Source organism: Chrysochloris asiatica, unplaced genomic scaffold (genome assembly GCF_000296735.1).
Source record: "Chrysochloris asiatica unplaced genomic scaffold, ChrAsi1.0 scaffold00014, whole genome shotgun sequence".
NCBI classification, from domain to species: domain Eukaryota; kingdom Metazoa; phylum Chordata; class Mammalia; order Afrosoricida; family Chrysochloridae; genus Chrysochloris; species Chrysochloris asiatica.
Window position 1 is genome coordinate 9,362,909 of NW_006408532.1, and position 13,825 is coordinate 9,376,733.

Here is a 13,825-nt window from a genome sequence, read left to right on the forward strand (position 1 = left end):
GTTGCGCCCTGTAAACTTTCACTCAATCCACTTGAAAAACCTTAAATTAATTAAAAAAAAAAAAAAAGACAACAGACAATTTTAGCTCACATGAAAAAAAGAATGGCTAAAGAAAAAAAAAAAAAATGACCAAGATGCAGAGCCAGAAAACATTTCTGAGGAAGACAAGATAAAGAAACAAACTGAAAAAAGAAATTCAAAAGAATAATATTTGGGTACCTTCAAATATTGATTCACAGAAGGATCAAGCAAAGCAAGAAAAACACAGAAAATATTTTAGAAGAATTTAGGAAAACACTACAAAAACAAACTGACTAAATAAAAGCAAATTTTGAAACAATACAATCCCTGCAATTAGAAATCCAGATGATTAATACTTAGATTTCATAAATAGGCAATACAATATAACAATGTAGATGTAAAGTAATGGAAGCCTGAATTAGTAAGTTTGAAGATAAATCTCTCAATACTAGTATACTAAAAGAACAATCAGAAAAAAAGAGTGAAAAAATCTGAAGAAAACCTAATTTATGTGGGACACAATGAAAAGGAGTAATTTATGGGTGATCACAATTCCAGAACAGGAAAATACAAGGAAGAATCCTGAGAGCAGCTTGGGAAAAATGAAAATTTACCTACAAAGGAGAACCAATAAGACTAAGCTCTGATTTCTCAGCAGAAACCATGTAAGCAAAAGGTGATGGGACAACATATACAAAACTCTCAAAGAAAAAACTGCCAACCAAGAATCATATGCCAGGAAAGCTGTCCCTCAAATATGATGGTGAAATTAGGACATTTCCAGATATACAGAAATTAAAGGAATTTGTAATAACCAGATCAACTTTACTAAAAAATATGAAGGGTGTTCTTTAGACTGTGAACCAACAAAAGCAGAAAACAACTTGAGATTAACATAGATAACAGCACCACCCAGAATTCAATCCAGATATAGAAGTAGCCAAAGTAAAACAAACCTACAAGACTGAAAATAGGGAACCAGAGATATCAAATTATAATAAAGCAAACTACAAAGCAAAAAGAGGGAATTAGTATAGATATAGATCATCCAAATGGCAAGGAAGTAAAGTTGATTTCAAGATAAAACAGACTGTTTTAAATGGGGAGAAAATAATAAATTGTAGGACAAACCTCAAAGAAAATACATTTTCACATCAAAACAAAAAAGAGGAAAATCAGAAAAAGTTGGTAAACATTAACACAACACACTCTTGGTGAGGCAGCACTGGACTGTGAACTACAAGGTCAACAATTCAAACTCACCAGCTGCTCCTTGGAAACCCTATATAGAGTTGTTATGAGTCAGAACCAACTTAATAGCACTTAACAACAACAACTCAAAAGAAATGAAAATGAAAAACAAAAATATACCATCAACAAAATTAATCCAGCGCAGAAAATTATATGGTACAAAGAAACAAGCAATGCCACAAAAAACCCACAACAAATTGGCAGCAATCAATTCATACCTATCAATAATCATAATGAATATAAATGGATTAACTGTACCAATCAAAAGACAGAGAGTGGCAGAATGGATAAGAAAGCAGGATCGTTCAATATCATGTCTACAGGACATCTTAACATAGGATAAAAAGGATGGGGGGGGGATATTAAGCTATTGGCAATCAAAAACTAGCAGAAGTGACCATTTTAATCTCTTATAAAATAGACTTTATGGCAAAAACCAGCATCAGAGACAAAGAAGGGATCAATTGCATAAGAGGGCATTAACCATAATATCTATGTTCCCAATGAAAGAGTCTCAAAATACGTAAGTCAAATAATAGAACTGAAGAAGGAAGGAGATAACTGCAATAATAAGTAAGAGATTTTTAATACACCACTTTTGCTGAAGGGCAAAACTAGGAAGAAAACTCAACAAAGACATAGAAGAGCTAAACACAATCAACCATTCCGACTTCAGACATATACAGAGCACTCAATCCAACAACGGTGCAACAGAGATTCTTTTCCTGTGTACAGGAAATTTTATACGTAATGCTAGATAATAATGATGAATCTACAAAACACCTCACAGCATGAATGAACCTGGAGGACATTATTGAGTAAAACAGGCCAACCACAAAAGGACAAACATTGTCTGAAACCACTGCTGTAAAAAGTTAAGATATGGTTTTCTTGATGGTTATAGGGGGTGGGGGTGGATGGAAAATTATTCATGGACTAGAGGGAAGACACATGTTAACATGGGTGATAGGGAAAGCAATACACAATCAGAGAGAGGTTGGCAGAGGAAAGATTAGGGTAGTGGGAGACATAAGGAGGACCGTAAGAGTCAAATATAGAGGAAAAATACTGTTAACTGATGGTACAAGGAGGGGATTGCAATCATTGTAATGAAGCAAAGTATATGATTTGTTGAATGCAAAACTGATGATCTGCTTGGTAAATTTTCACTCCATGTATAATAAAAGTTTTAGAAAAGTATAATCAAATGTGGCCAACCCAGAGATTCCCCTATGAGAAAGGACTTGCTGCCCCACTGCAAAAAGTATGATTAGCTGGCTGTCTTCTTCTGGGTCTGCTGTATCTTTTAAGTCCAGATCATGCTCTTCTCATAGCAGCTCTTAATTGATGACTAAACAGGACAGCAGTCACGGTTACAGTCCCTGGCCAGCAAAGAAGATAGAGGTGGCCATTTCTGCTTAATATGAATACCCTTGAGTGGTGATCTTTGCTCTGCAGCTCCTCATTGGGCTGGCAAGGGCTTTGTCAGGTCTACACCAGAGTCTGATGGCTCCTGCTACCAATCCTAATCCCTCTCTTTTCCTTTCACAGATGATACCTGAGAAATCTTGTGTACTTCTAATTCTATTCTTCCCGGATGCTGGCACCAGTGATATTTACCTCACTGGATTCTTGTGGATATAAAACACTTTACACAGTACCTGAGACATGGTAAGCAAACAATAAATGATGATAATTCAACAATGTTTAAGGTAGTAGGGCCTAGTACATATGGAAATATTATAAGAATTATCAGACTTAAGCACTTAAAACCTATTTCTATTTTTAGAACCTATGCAGCGTGTTGTTCTTAAGAACTGTCAAGTGGGTTTTGACACATAGTGCCTCTGTGCAGGATTTCTGAAGAGCAGCTGGTGGGTTTGAACAGTCGACCTTGTGGTTAGCAGTTTAGTGCTTATCCTACAGTGCTAGACTAATGGAAATTGCTGCTGCTGAACTGTATACACTAAAACCATAGATGTTATTTTAAGACCTAATTCTTTTTGTGTGTGTGTGAATTATGTGATAGTTTACATGGGAGAACATTAGTTTTACATTCATTCTATCGTATATCGTCTCATTGCCATGGTTATAATCCCCTCCATGCAATCCTTCCCCAGTACCCCCCAGGTCTTCAGCACACAGTCGCTATCCCTGTCTACTCTGTGTGTGGAGGGGGTGGGAATGTTTCTTGCTGTAAGGACTTGTTCCCTCTTTTGATCTACTGCTTCCATAGGTGTAGGTCAAGTTCATCAAATTGTATGAGAATACTTTTTTTTTTCTTTCTTTCTCTTCTTTTTACTTCTGGTTGATCTAAAGTCTCCAGCTGCTCCATCGCTCCACGTCATCATCTCTGCCTCCATTTCAGGCATCACTGCTTCTCTGGGGAGGGTCCCGCTCTCTGCTCTTCTCCCTTGATGGTCCTAGGGACCTCCGCTCCTAGACTGAAAAGTTAATCACTCCCCTCCTTGCTATAAAACGTCTACCTTTACATTTCCAACCCTCACAATCAGTCCTGATAACAATTATTCACTATTGTATCACAAGAGACCCGTCTGCATTTCATTGCATCAACCCCGCCTAGTCAGATTGAATACTACTCACTGGAGATTCTACCTTCCTCCAGGCCCTCTGGATCTAGGTTCCCTCTTGAAAGCTTATAAGCCAGTCACTTCTTGCCTTTGTAGCCTCCCACCCCCCATTTTGGGTAGCCAATGTCCAAGTTGCCCATCCCTGTCTACTCTGTGTGTGGAGGGGGTGGGAATGTTTCTTGCTGTAAGGACTTGTTCCCTCTTTTGATCTACTGCTTCCATAGGTGTAGGTCAAGTTCATCAAATTGTATGAGAATACTTTTTTTTTTCTTTCTTTCTCTTCTTTTTACTTCTGGTTGAGCTCTGATCATCCAGTCACTGAAGCCAGGAAAAGTAGGTATTATCTGCAAGTATGGGTGTTCTTATGCATATGCCCTTTCTTCTTATCAGCTGGACACTTCACTCTAGTCCTCTGTGGCTATGTCACTGACTTTGGCCCCAAGAGTCCCCAGGTCTTGCCACACTGCTGGCCAACCAGGTCTTCACCCGGGTTCACAGAAGTCTATTGAAAGTTGTAGGGCTTAGCTCACTGCTTCATTGCTGTTTTTCCCTCACTTCCCCTTATTGGTGTCGAGCGTGGTCACCAATCACAGTGTGTATTCCCACTGAGTCTTAGTCTTGGAAGGGGGTTTTCACTGAGGGAACCCGACCACTTGCCTTGATGTTTCCTGGGCAAGCAAGTTGCTTGTTCTTGTAGTAACAGTTGGTCTGCCTACGTTGTTTTATATTTTTCCTGTAGGTCTTTCTTTCAAGAAGCATCTTCTGTTCTTCTAGCCACTCCAGCTTAGTCTGCTTGAAAGACCTAATTCTTATTACTTAATTCCAATGATTAAAATGGTATATTCTAAGTAAATAAAAAGATTTTATCATATATTGATGTTGTTAGGTGCCATTAAGCTAGCTCAGGTGCATGGCGACCCCATGCACAACAAAACGAAACACTGCCCAGTCCTGTGCCATCCTCACAACTGTTATTATGTTTGAGTCCCTAACATGTTAAAAAGGTTTTGTGCAGTAGATCTGTCTAATACTATACATCATTTAAGGAGCTCTGGTAGCGTAGTGGTTATGAATCGGGCTGCGAACCTCAAGGTCAGCAGTTCAAAACTACCAGATGTTCCATGGGAGAAAGATGAGGCTTTCTACTCCTGTAAAGATGAATAGCCTCGGAAACCCTGTACAAGGTTGCTATGAGTCGGAACCTACTACACAGCACATAACAACAACAACAACATACATCATTTGATTTCTTGACAGCTACTTCAATGAGTGTTGCTGGTGGATCCAAGCAAAATGAAGTCTTTGACAACTTTAATCATATCTCCATTTGTCATGACGTTATTGGTCTGGTTGTGAGAATTTTTGTTTTCTTTACAATGAGGTACAATCTGTAGTGAAGGCTGTAGTCGCTGACCTTCATTAGTAAGTATTTTAAGTCCTATTCATTTCCAGGAAGTAGGGTTGTATTATCTGCACATCATAGGTGATGTATGATATTATTTTAAATGTGAGCAGGTATTATGACTTTTTCAACAATGAAATTATATATATGTATTTTTTTTTTCTCTATTACACAATTGGGATTGTTAAGCTTTACATAAATTTAATATAAAATTTTACAAATATAACGAGATTTATGTTATATTGGTCCCAACTGGAAAATGATGATTAATTTTAAAGGTTTGTATTTATTACCCCAGGAGTCATGGTGTGGCGCTGTGGGATAATGCGTTGGATTGCAAAATTGGTTTGAGTAGCAAGGTCTGTGGTTCAGGCTCACCAGCTGCTCCTCAGAAATCCTATACAGGGTCACCATGGGTTGGAACTGACTTGACGGCACTTAACAACTATAATGCCCTAATGGGAGTATGGCGCCTCTGTAGGGTAAGCACTATACTGTGAAACACAAGGTCAGCAATTTGAGCTCACCAACCACTCTGATGGAGAAAGTTAAGGCTTTTTGCTCTGCCACTGAGTTGGTTCTGACTCACAGCAATCCTGAACAGGATTTCTGAGCGCAGCTGATGGGTTTGAACTGCCAAACTTGTGGTTGGCAGTCCAGTGGTTATCCTACAGAACCACAGTAGGCCACCCTGCCTTCCCAGTCCCAGCCCCCACACCACAAAGATTTTACAGCCTCAGAAATCTTATACAAGGTTGCTATGAGTCAAGAGTCAAGACACTTGATGGCACTTAACAATGTGTGGCACTGTAGGATCGGCACTGGCCTGAGAACCACAAGGTCAGCAATTCAAACCCATCAGCTACTCCTCAGAAACCCTATGAAGGGTTATTATGAGTTGGAACCAACAGCACTTAACAACAGCAACAACAATATCATATATATGAGGGGGCTTCAAAAAGTTTGTGAGAAAATGGAACTGAATGGCATTTTTTATATGAGTTTTTGACAGTCTCGCACATATTTTTTGCCCTCTAAGATTTTTTTCTTTTAACTAAAACAATTCTTAAGGAGTCCTGGTGGCACAGTGATTAAAGCACTCAATTGATGATGAAAAAGTCAGCGAGTAGTTGGAAAGAGCTGCTCCTAGGGATGAAGTTGTCCGCTTCTGTAAAGATTTAGGTGTGGTGGTGGTGGGGTTGTGTGCCATAGAGTCGATTCAGACTCATAGGAACTCTGTATAGAATCTCTGAGGCTGTAAATCTTTACAGGAGCAGAAAGCCTCATCTTTCTCCCACGGAGCAACTGGTGTACTCTAAATGCTGACCTTGTAAATCTCTGTAAAGATTTAAAGTCTTGGAAACTCTATTGGGCACTTCTACTCAGTCCCCCTACAAGTTGAAATTGACAATGAAAACAGGTTTGAGTTTTTCTGGTTTTAGACAAACCATTAGATTCAAGCTAGTATGACTACACATTACCAAAATAGGAAACAAATATTCATTATAAATACTAATTCCAGAAGACTTCACACCCACATTCTAAAATCTAATTAAATTAATTTCCCAGGGCACGCGTGTATTCTCGGTAGCTTGCAATTTTTAAGTATCAAAATAAAGTCTTATTTTCAAATGTGGGTGGTGTTGATGAAACAAGTATGAGTAATACTTGCAGGAAACACGCTATTAGCTTTAGCTAGGAAGTCAGAGACACTTGAATAGTCCTTCAAAGAAGCACTTTCCATGTTGCACCCCAGTAAAGCATGAGTTGTAAGCAAAGGAATTTACACAACTCCCCTATCATGCTATCCCCTAAATGCAATTTACACACATTTTCAGGTACACGTTTAATGCATACAGTGAAGGTAACAAGCTGATGTGTACATGTTGTTGTTAAGTACTGTCCAGTCAGTTCTGACTCATAGTGAGCCTGTATGCTCCTTTCCAAGGAGCAGCTGGTATCATCAAAATTGCCAGAACTCCGTTATATTTTGTTTTGCCTAATACTAGTAAAATGGAGGGTCAATGAAAAAGAGGAAGACCCTTCCCCAACGAGATGGAATGATAGAGTGGCAGCAACAATGGGCTCAAACATAAAAATTCAAAGGATAGTACTAAACCAGCCAGTAGTTTACATTGTTATACATAGGGTCTCTGAGTCAGAACCAACTTAACAGCACCTAACAGCAACAGTAATATAGAGTTATTGCATACACAGTCTGTTCCTATGGAAAAGAAGGAACTACAAAACTAAACTTGAGTTAGTCCCTCTTCTGGAGCAATTCTACATTGCTCACCTAGTTTGGGAAGTATTATCTACTGTAGGACAAGCACAGAACTGCTAACTGTAAGGGTGGTGGTCCAAACCCACTCCTTGGAAACCCAATACAAGGTTGCTATGAGTAGAACTGACTCAATGACACTTAACAACATCAACATCTACCCTGATGGGCTTGCTATATTTATCTCAAACAGAAACCTCTGAAGGATAAAGACTAAAGAGCAGGAGAGAAGAGCTAGGCATTATTATCAATATTGTACTCAGTTTAATATTCAAAGGGCAATAATAATAATTTTTAAAAACCCATAACCATTGAGTTGATTCCATCTTATAGTGACACTGTATAGGGTTTCTGAGGCTGTAAATCCTTTGGGAGCAGAAAGTCTCATCTTTCACCCGAGGAGTTGGTGGGTTTGAACTGCCAACCTTGGGGTTAACAGTCCAGTGCTTATCCTACAAAGGGCAATATTGTTATTGTTAAGTGCTGTCAAGTTGATTCCAACTCAAAGCAACCCTAGATAGGGTTTCTGAGGAACGGCTGGTGAGTTTGAACCAAAGACCTTGTGATTCAAAGGAATTTGCGGCCCAGTGCTTTATCCCATAGAACCATTCCAGGACTCAATAAAGAGCAATGTTGTTTTTGTTAAGTGCCATTGAGTGGGTTCTGACTCACAGCAACCCTGTATAGGGTTTCCAAGGAGCGGCTAGTGAGTTTGAACCACCAATCTTGCAATTCAAATGACCTTGTGATTCAGTGCTTATCCTACAGCATCACACCAGAACTCTACAATAGGCAATAAGCAGTGATAATTCTATAAAACCTGGAATCATTAACAGTCAGTTACCTGAAGATCAAAATAAAAATCAGTGCTGCATAGTTTAATGTTAATATACTACAAAATGTTCTTATATGAACCCACATATACATAACAGGTATAAGTAGCATGAACAACAGATAAAATATAATCCCTAGGTGGCACAGTTAGGCACTCAACTAATAGCCAAAAGGCTGGTGGTTTGAACCCACTCAGATGCACAGGCCTGGTAATCTGCTTTCAAAAGATCACAACCTTGAAAATCTATGGAATACAGTTCTACTCTGCATACATAGGGCTGCTATAAATCACAATTAACAAGAAGGTAATAAAGGTGCCTCACACACACACACATATATATACACATATATACATAGACAGAGAGCGATCCACAATCAACATCAACGTGTCCAATTCAATATATTGTTGAATGCTTATTACATGCCTATAATTGTCCAAAACCACTGTTGTTGTTTTTTAAAAGGCACATTAGCCACACAGGTAGCTACTTACTATGTTAATTACTCATATCTCTCTGCTCCTTCTTTTCATATTTTGGGTTACTTCATTGCTCACTGGCACCACAGCAAAAAGTAAAGATGGAAGAATGGATACTTAGAGACAACTAAAACAGACTCTATCACAGAATAATGTTAGCTGAAAAGAGTAGAAAAATGATGAAGAAAGCTAACATTTCCAATGGATTTATTCTGACTTCACACTCATAAGTAAATTAACAAAAGTTTAACTGACACTTTGATAACCTGTCACTTCCTGTCACATAAGTAGGTAAGAAAAGCACTCAAATATAGCAAGCTCTTGCTTCCTGATTTCCCCCATGACCAGTCAGTTTTAACAAGTCGATGTAACACATTTACTATATAAACATTATCTTTTAAACAAAGTTTGAGTGAATACATTTTGTCTACTTTTACAAAGAAATAAACCTCTTATGTTGCAGAACTACTTTATATGCTTTCACTGAACTAAGTAGATACATTTGGTATGCAGGCAAAGTATCACCTTATTAATACCTCGTTTGTTTGCATTGTGCAGATACTGCATTTTTTACAAATTGAAGGTTGGGAGCAACCCTGAGTCAAGCATGTCTACTGGCACCAGTTTTCCAACCATAAATGCTCACACTATGTGTCTGTGTCACATTTGGTAATTGTAACAATAGTTCTGACTTTTTCTTAATGCTGTTGTATATTTAATAGATTATAGTATAGTATAAGTAGAACTTCTATATACACTTTCAAATATGAATAGTTGAATGGTAAGCTGATCTGCTCTGTAAACCTTCACCCAATTCACAATAAAATGTTAAAACAAATTCATATGATTCACTTTATTGTGATACTAGTTTATTGTGGTGGTCTCTAACAGAATCTGCACTATCTCTGAAGCATGACTTGCAGCAGACCCAGATCTGTGTCTTGCACACAGTAGATGTTCAATAAGAATTTAATCACAATCTAGTCACTTTAAAACAGCCACTTACACTTTGTCATGACTTTCTGACACAAAAACAAAAAATCTCTATTTAAATATAAACTACTCTAATAAAGTCATGACAAACATAACTAGCAGTCATTTTAAAATTGTAAGTTCATTTTTATAATTACATGACATTTTATGATATCTCAAAAACTTTCCTAGAATATTGAAGTTTACTCTCATGGTGGCAGGGAGGAGGAAGAAGAGAAGGAGAAGAAAAAGAAAAGAAGGTTTCACTCCCTCTACAATGCAGGATGTGGCTTAAGAGTAGGCCTTTAATGTAAAGTGCAAGTTAGAAAGCAGTTTTAAAACCCTAAATGGACTATGACTAAACTTCTAAAATGTATGTAGAATATTTGTGAAGGTACATAAAAAGCTGCAATCACCTGTTACAAATAATTCATGGCCACCCAAACCATAGCTCTGTCTCTCTCCATCTAGAAATACAATTCTGCCAAGTTAGCTCCATCATTAGCTCATTATACATGTGCAGGATCCCAAAGCCACCACTCAAGGAAAACCCTCAATCACTGCCCTCCACTGGGCTGCCAATGCACAGTGCAGCACAGAGACTTTGACCACCAGAGAACTAGGGGTTTATTTTTCAAAATCCTTCATTACTCTAGGTTTTTTTTAAAAAAAAAAACCTCAAATACCACAATTAAAATAAGGCACTGGAAATAAGACATTTTGCTGTCCTTATAATTCTTTGCAATCTACCTTAATAATCAGAGTCTGTACTTGTCTTTTTATTATAAAGGTGTTCATTCCTTTCCCTCTATTAAACTATAAGCTACTCCAGACACACTGCATTCCCATCTCCTATTTGCAGGACAGGTGTCCTGGTGTGCTGCTGTAGGATAATAAGCACAGGACTGCTAACCACAGGGTCAGTGGTTCAAACTCACCAGCCACTCCTTGGAAACCCTACACATGGTTATTATGAGTGGGAACTGACTCAATGGTACTTAACAACAACTAGGAATGTGCTTCTTCATTCTTACACTCATCATTGACATATATTTGTATATATTTTGATTGCTAACTGACTCTTTCTTAGAAACTTACCCCCCCAAAAAAAACACACCAAATTTCATCCTTAAAAAATATTTCCAATTATTTTGTTATAGAAAATTTCAAACAAATAGGGGGAAAGAGTATTATTATGAGCTGTCTTGTACCCATCATATAACTATTACAATTACCAAACTCATGACCAATTTTGTCTCATCATTCTCCCCCAATCCACTTGTTGTTCAGTGCCATCAAGTTGGTTCCGACCCACAGTGACCTTGTTTAGGGTTTCCGAGGAACAGCTAGTGAGCTTGAAGTGCCAACCTTGCAGTTAAAACCAACTTTGAAATGCACTATCAACCCCAAACTACTCTGAAGCAAATCCAAGACTTTATATCTAGTCACCTGTAAATCTTCCAGTCCCCATTTATTTTCAACAACAACCTGTCCTTAGCTTCCTTCCCACCTTTAAAAAGAAGTGCACAGAACACTGCAGGAAACTGAAACTGCTTTATCAGTTTCTTTCTAACTCCTTTCAGTTGGGTTAGCTACAATGTTCACCAGCGTCATGGTGGAATGTCTACCACGTGTTCCGTCCCCTTCAGCCACATCTATTTCATTCAGAAATACATTCTTTTTCTCCACAATCCTATTCTCCTGATTGAACAAGTGAACAAAAGTAAGCCAAATTTTTAGTTTCTTTATAAAACATTACTTCTCCACCCCAGATAAGCTAAAAAGAGTCAAAGGGAAGGAAGGAGAAATAGAAGAAGAAATATAACACTTAAGTCAATTTTGACTAATCAGGCATGTGCAAATATTTTTAAATCCATTGTTTTATTTTTTAAATCAACATTTGTTAACATCAGTCAACATTTTGTCTAGAATTGTTTAGACAGAGGCTGTTTATTAAATGGATTCTCTTAACTTAAAGGAACTGTTGGTGCCTTAGTGATTTTGGTATACAGTAGCTGCTTCTGAGCCTAAGAAATAGTTATGTAAAAACGGTAAAAGCCTCCAAAAATAATAATGGAGGATGCGCTCTCTTTTTTATAACTGTTCTAACCTTATTTTGATAGGAGATTCCTTGGCCTCAGCTCAGATAGCAACCACCACCCTACACTTTCTCCTCCACACCCTTTACATATCGAATTCCAAAAGGTATTAAGGGAGGCACTTTAGAGTTCATCTTGGGAAATGGCTCATCTTGTGAGCATCTCAGTGCAATAATTGAGATTTCCTTCACTCCTCCCCATGGACATTGCATGATCCATTCCTCGTCCAGTGATTTCCCCAGGAATCCACAGGAAGGCTGAAATAAAAATCCACGCCACAATCACGGCTTCTCCCTCTCGGGGACCGCCTGTGAACTGTCTTCACATCCCGTTTGGCCTTCACATTCAATGTTTGCACTCGGCACTGGAAATAAGGGACCTCCAAACACAAGGGCGGTTCAAACTCACCAGTCGTTCCTCGGAAACTCTATACTGAGTCGCTAGGAGTCAGAACTGACTAGAGGGCACTGAGCAACAAACACAACAAACACAAGACTTCTGGCGTGGCGCTGTAGAATCAGCATTGGATTGAGAACCACAAGGCCGGCAGTTCAAACCCACGAACAGCTCCTTGGAAATCCCTTACAGGATTCTGTAAATCGGAACTGACTCGACAGCACTTAGTAACAACAAACAGAAAGTTACTAGCTTACCTAGCCCTAAGATAAGGAGACACTCAGACCCAAAGGAACCAGGGGAAAAGCCCCTCACCGCCAGTCTCCCCATTTCAAACACTTACCTCGGAATGGTTAAAGAATGCTGTACCTCGCGAATGCCTCTTCCTGAAATTAAGTTACAGAATGTCTCCCCCTCACCCTATTACTTTGCCTCTTAGGGCCAACAGCCACATTTCCCATAACAAATTCAGGATCTGAGCTGTGCCTCCGATCTATTAAGTGCTCCCCAAACCGCCACAGGTCAAAAGTCACCTCCAGAGTGAAGACATCACTTCTCACTCTAGCACCCCAAAACCCCAAAACCCCGACCAGTCACCCGCTGAGGTCATTACGCCCCCAGGAGGAGAGTGCAGTCTGCCAGCACCTTCACCGAGAGAAAGCAGCCCTAGAAACTTGCAGCCAGGGTGCCCAAATACTGCACACCCCCATATCCGAGGTCCTGCAAGTCCCCATCGTAGCCTCTCCTCAACACGGCAGGGACATGCATCCGTTTACTAGTTCCCAGGTAGAGCTCATCCTAGCCTCCGGGCGCCGGAAAGAGGGAGGCCGGCCTGCACCCCCTCCTCAGGCCGCGGGGGGACCTAGTCCTGAAGCTTCTCAGACAGAGCCGCACCCCCTTCTCAGGTCGGCTGAATGATCCAGATCCACGACTGCGCACCCTCTTCAGGCCGTTGTAGGGACCCACACCAGCTCCCCTTCTCCGAAGGGCGAGTGTGGCCCGTCTCTCCAGCTCCGGCCAAGGCCGACGAGGGGAGGTGGACCCGCGCCCCTTCCTCAGGCCGAGGCGAAAAGGACCCGCGCGCCATCGGCTCCACCAGGCAGCCCGGCCCAGCCAGCGCGCCTCGCACCTTCCTTGGCAGCCCTGCGGGCCCAGCCCCTCACTCACCCAGAGCTCGGTGCCCCAGCTCATGGTGCAGGGGGCGGGAAGGGGCGCTCCGCGCAGCGGGCGCGGCTCCTTCGGTCCTCACGCCGCGCTCCCTTAGCCTCCGGAGATCCCCGCGGCCGAGAAAAGCCCGGTGCCAGCGCGGTCGCCGCCTCTGCCGGTTCAAGATCTTCTCCTTGGGTCTCCGCGGCGGCTCCTCCTCCCAGTCGCTCCACAGCAAAATGGCCCGAGGAACAAGCAACAGCGGCCGCCGCAGCGCCCGCCTGCCCGCCCTACACCCGGAGAGTCGAGGGGAGGGGGAGGGGAAGGAGGAGGGAAGGTGATGGTGGGCGGAGG

At 40.6% G+C, this 13,825-nt stretch overlaps 1 protein-coding gene across 3 annotated transcripts in view; it reads right to left on the reverse strand.

Annotated features, from left to right (window-relative positions):
- Positions 1 to 13,712, reverse strand: part of FNBP1 (formin binding protein 1) — a 181,638-nt gene extending 167,926 nt beyond the window's left edge. For 2 of the 3 annotated variants that reach the window (XM_006834870.1, XM_006834869.1), the window contains exon 1: positions 13,493 to 13,555. In XM_006834870.1, the coding sequence (XP_006834933.1) occupies positions 13,493 to 13,516 (24 nt within the window). In that variant the 5' untranslated portion in view covers positions 13,517 to 13,555. Of the gene's footprint in view, positions 1 to 13,492 lie in introns of all 3 variants that reach the window. The other variant, XM_006834871.1, reaches the window with a different exon arrangement.
- Positions 13,713 to 13,825: the final 113 nt, after the last annotated feature.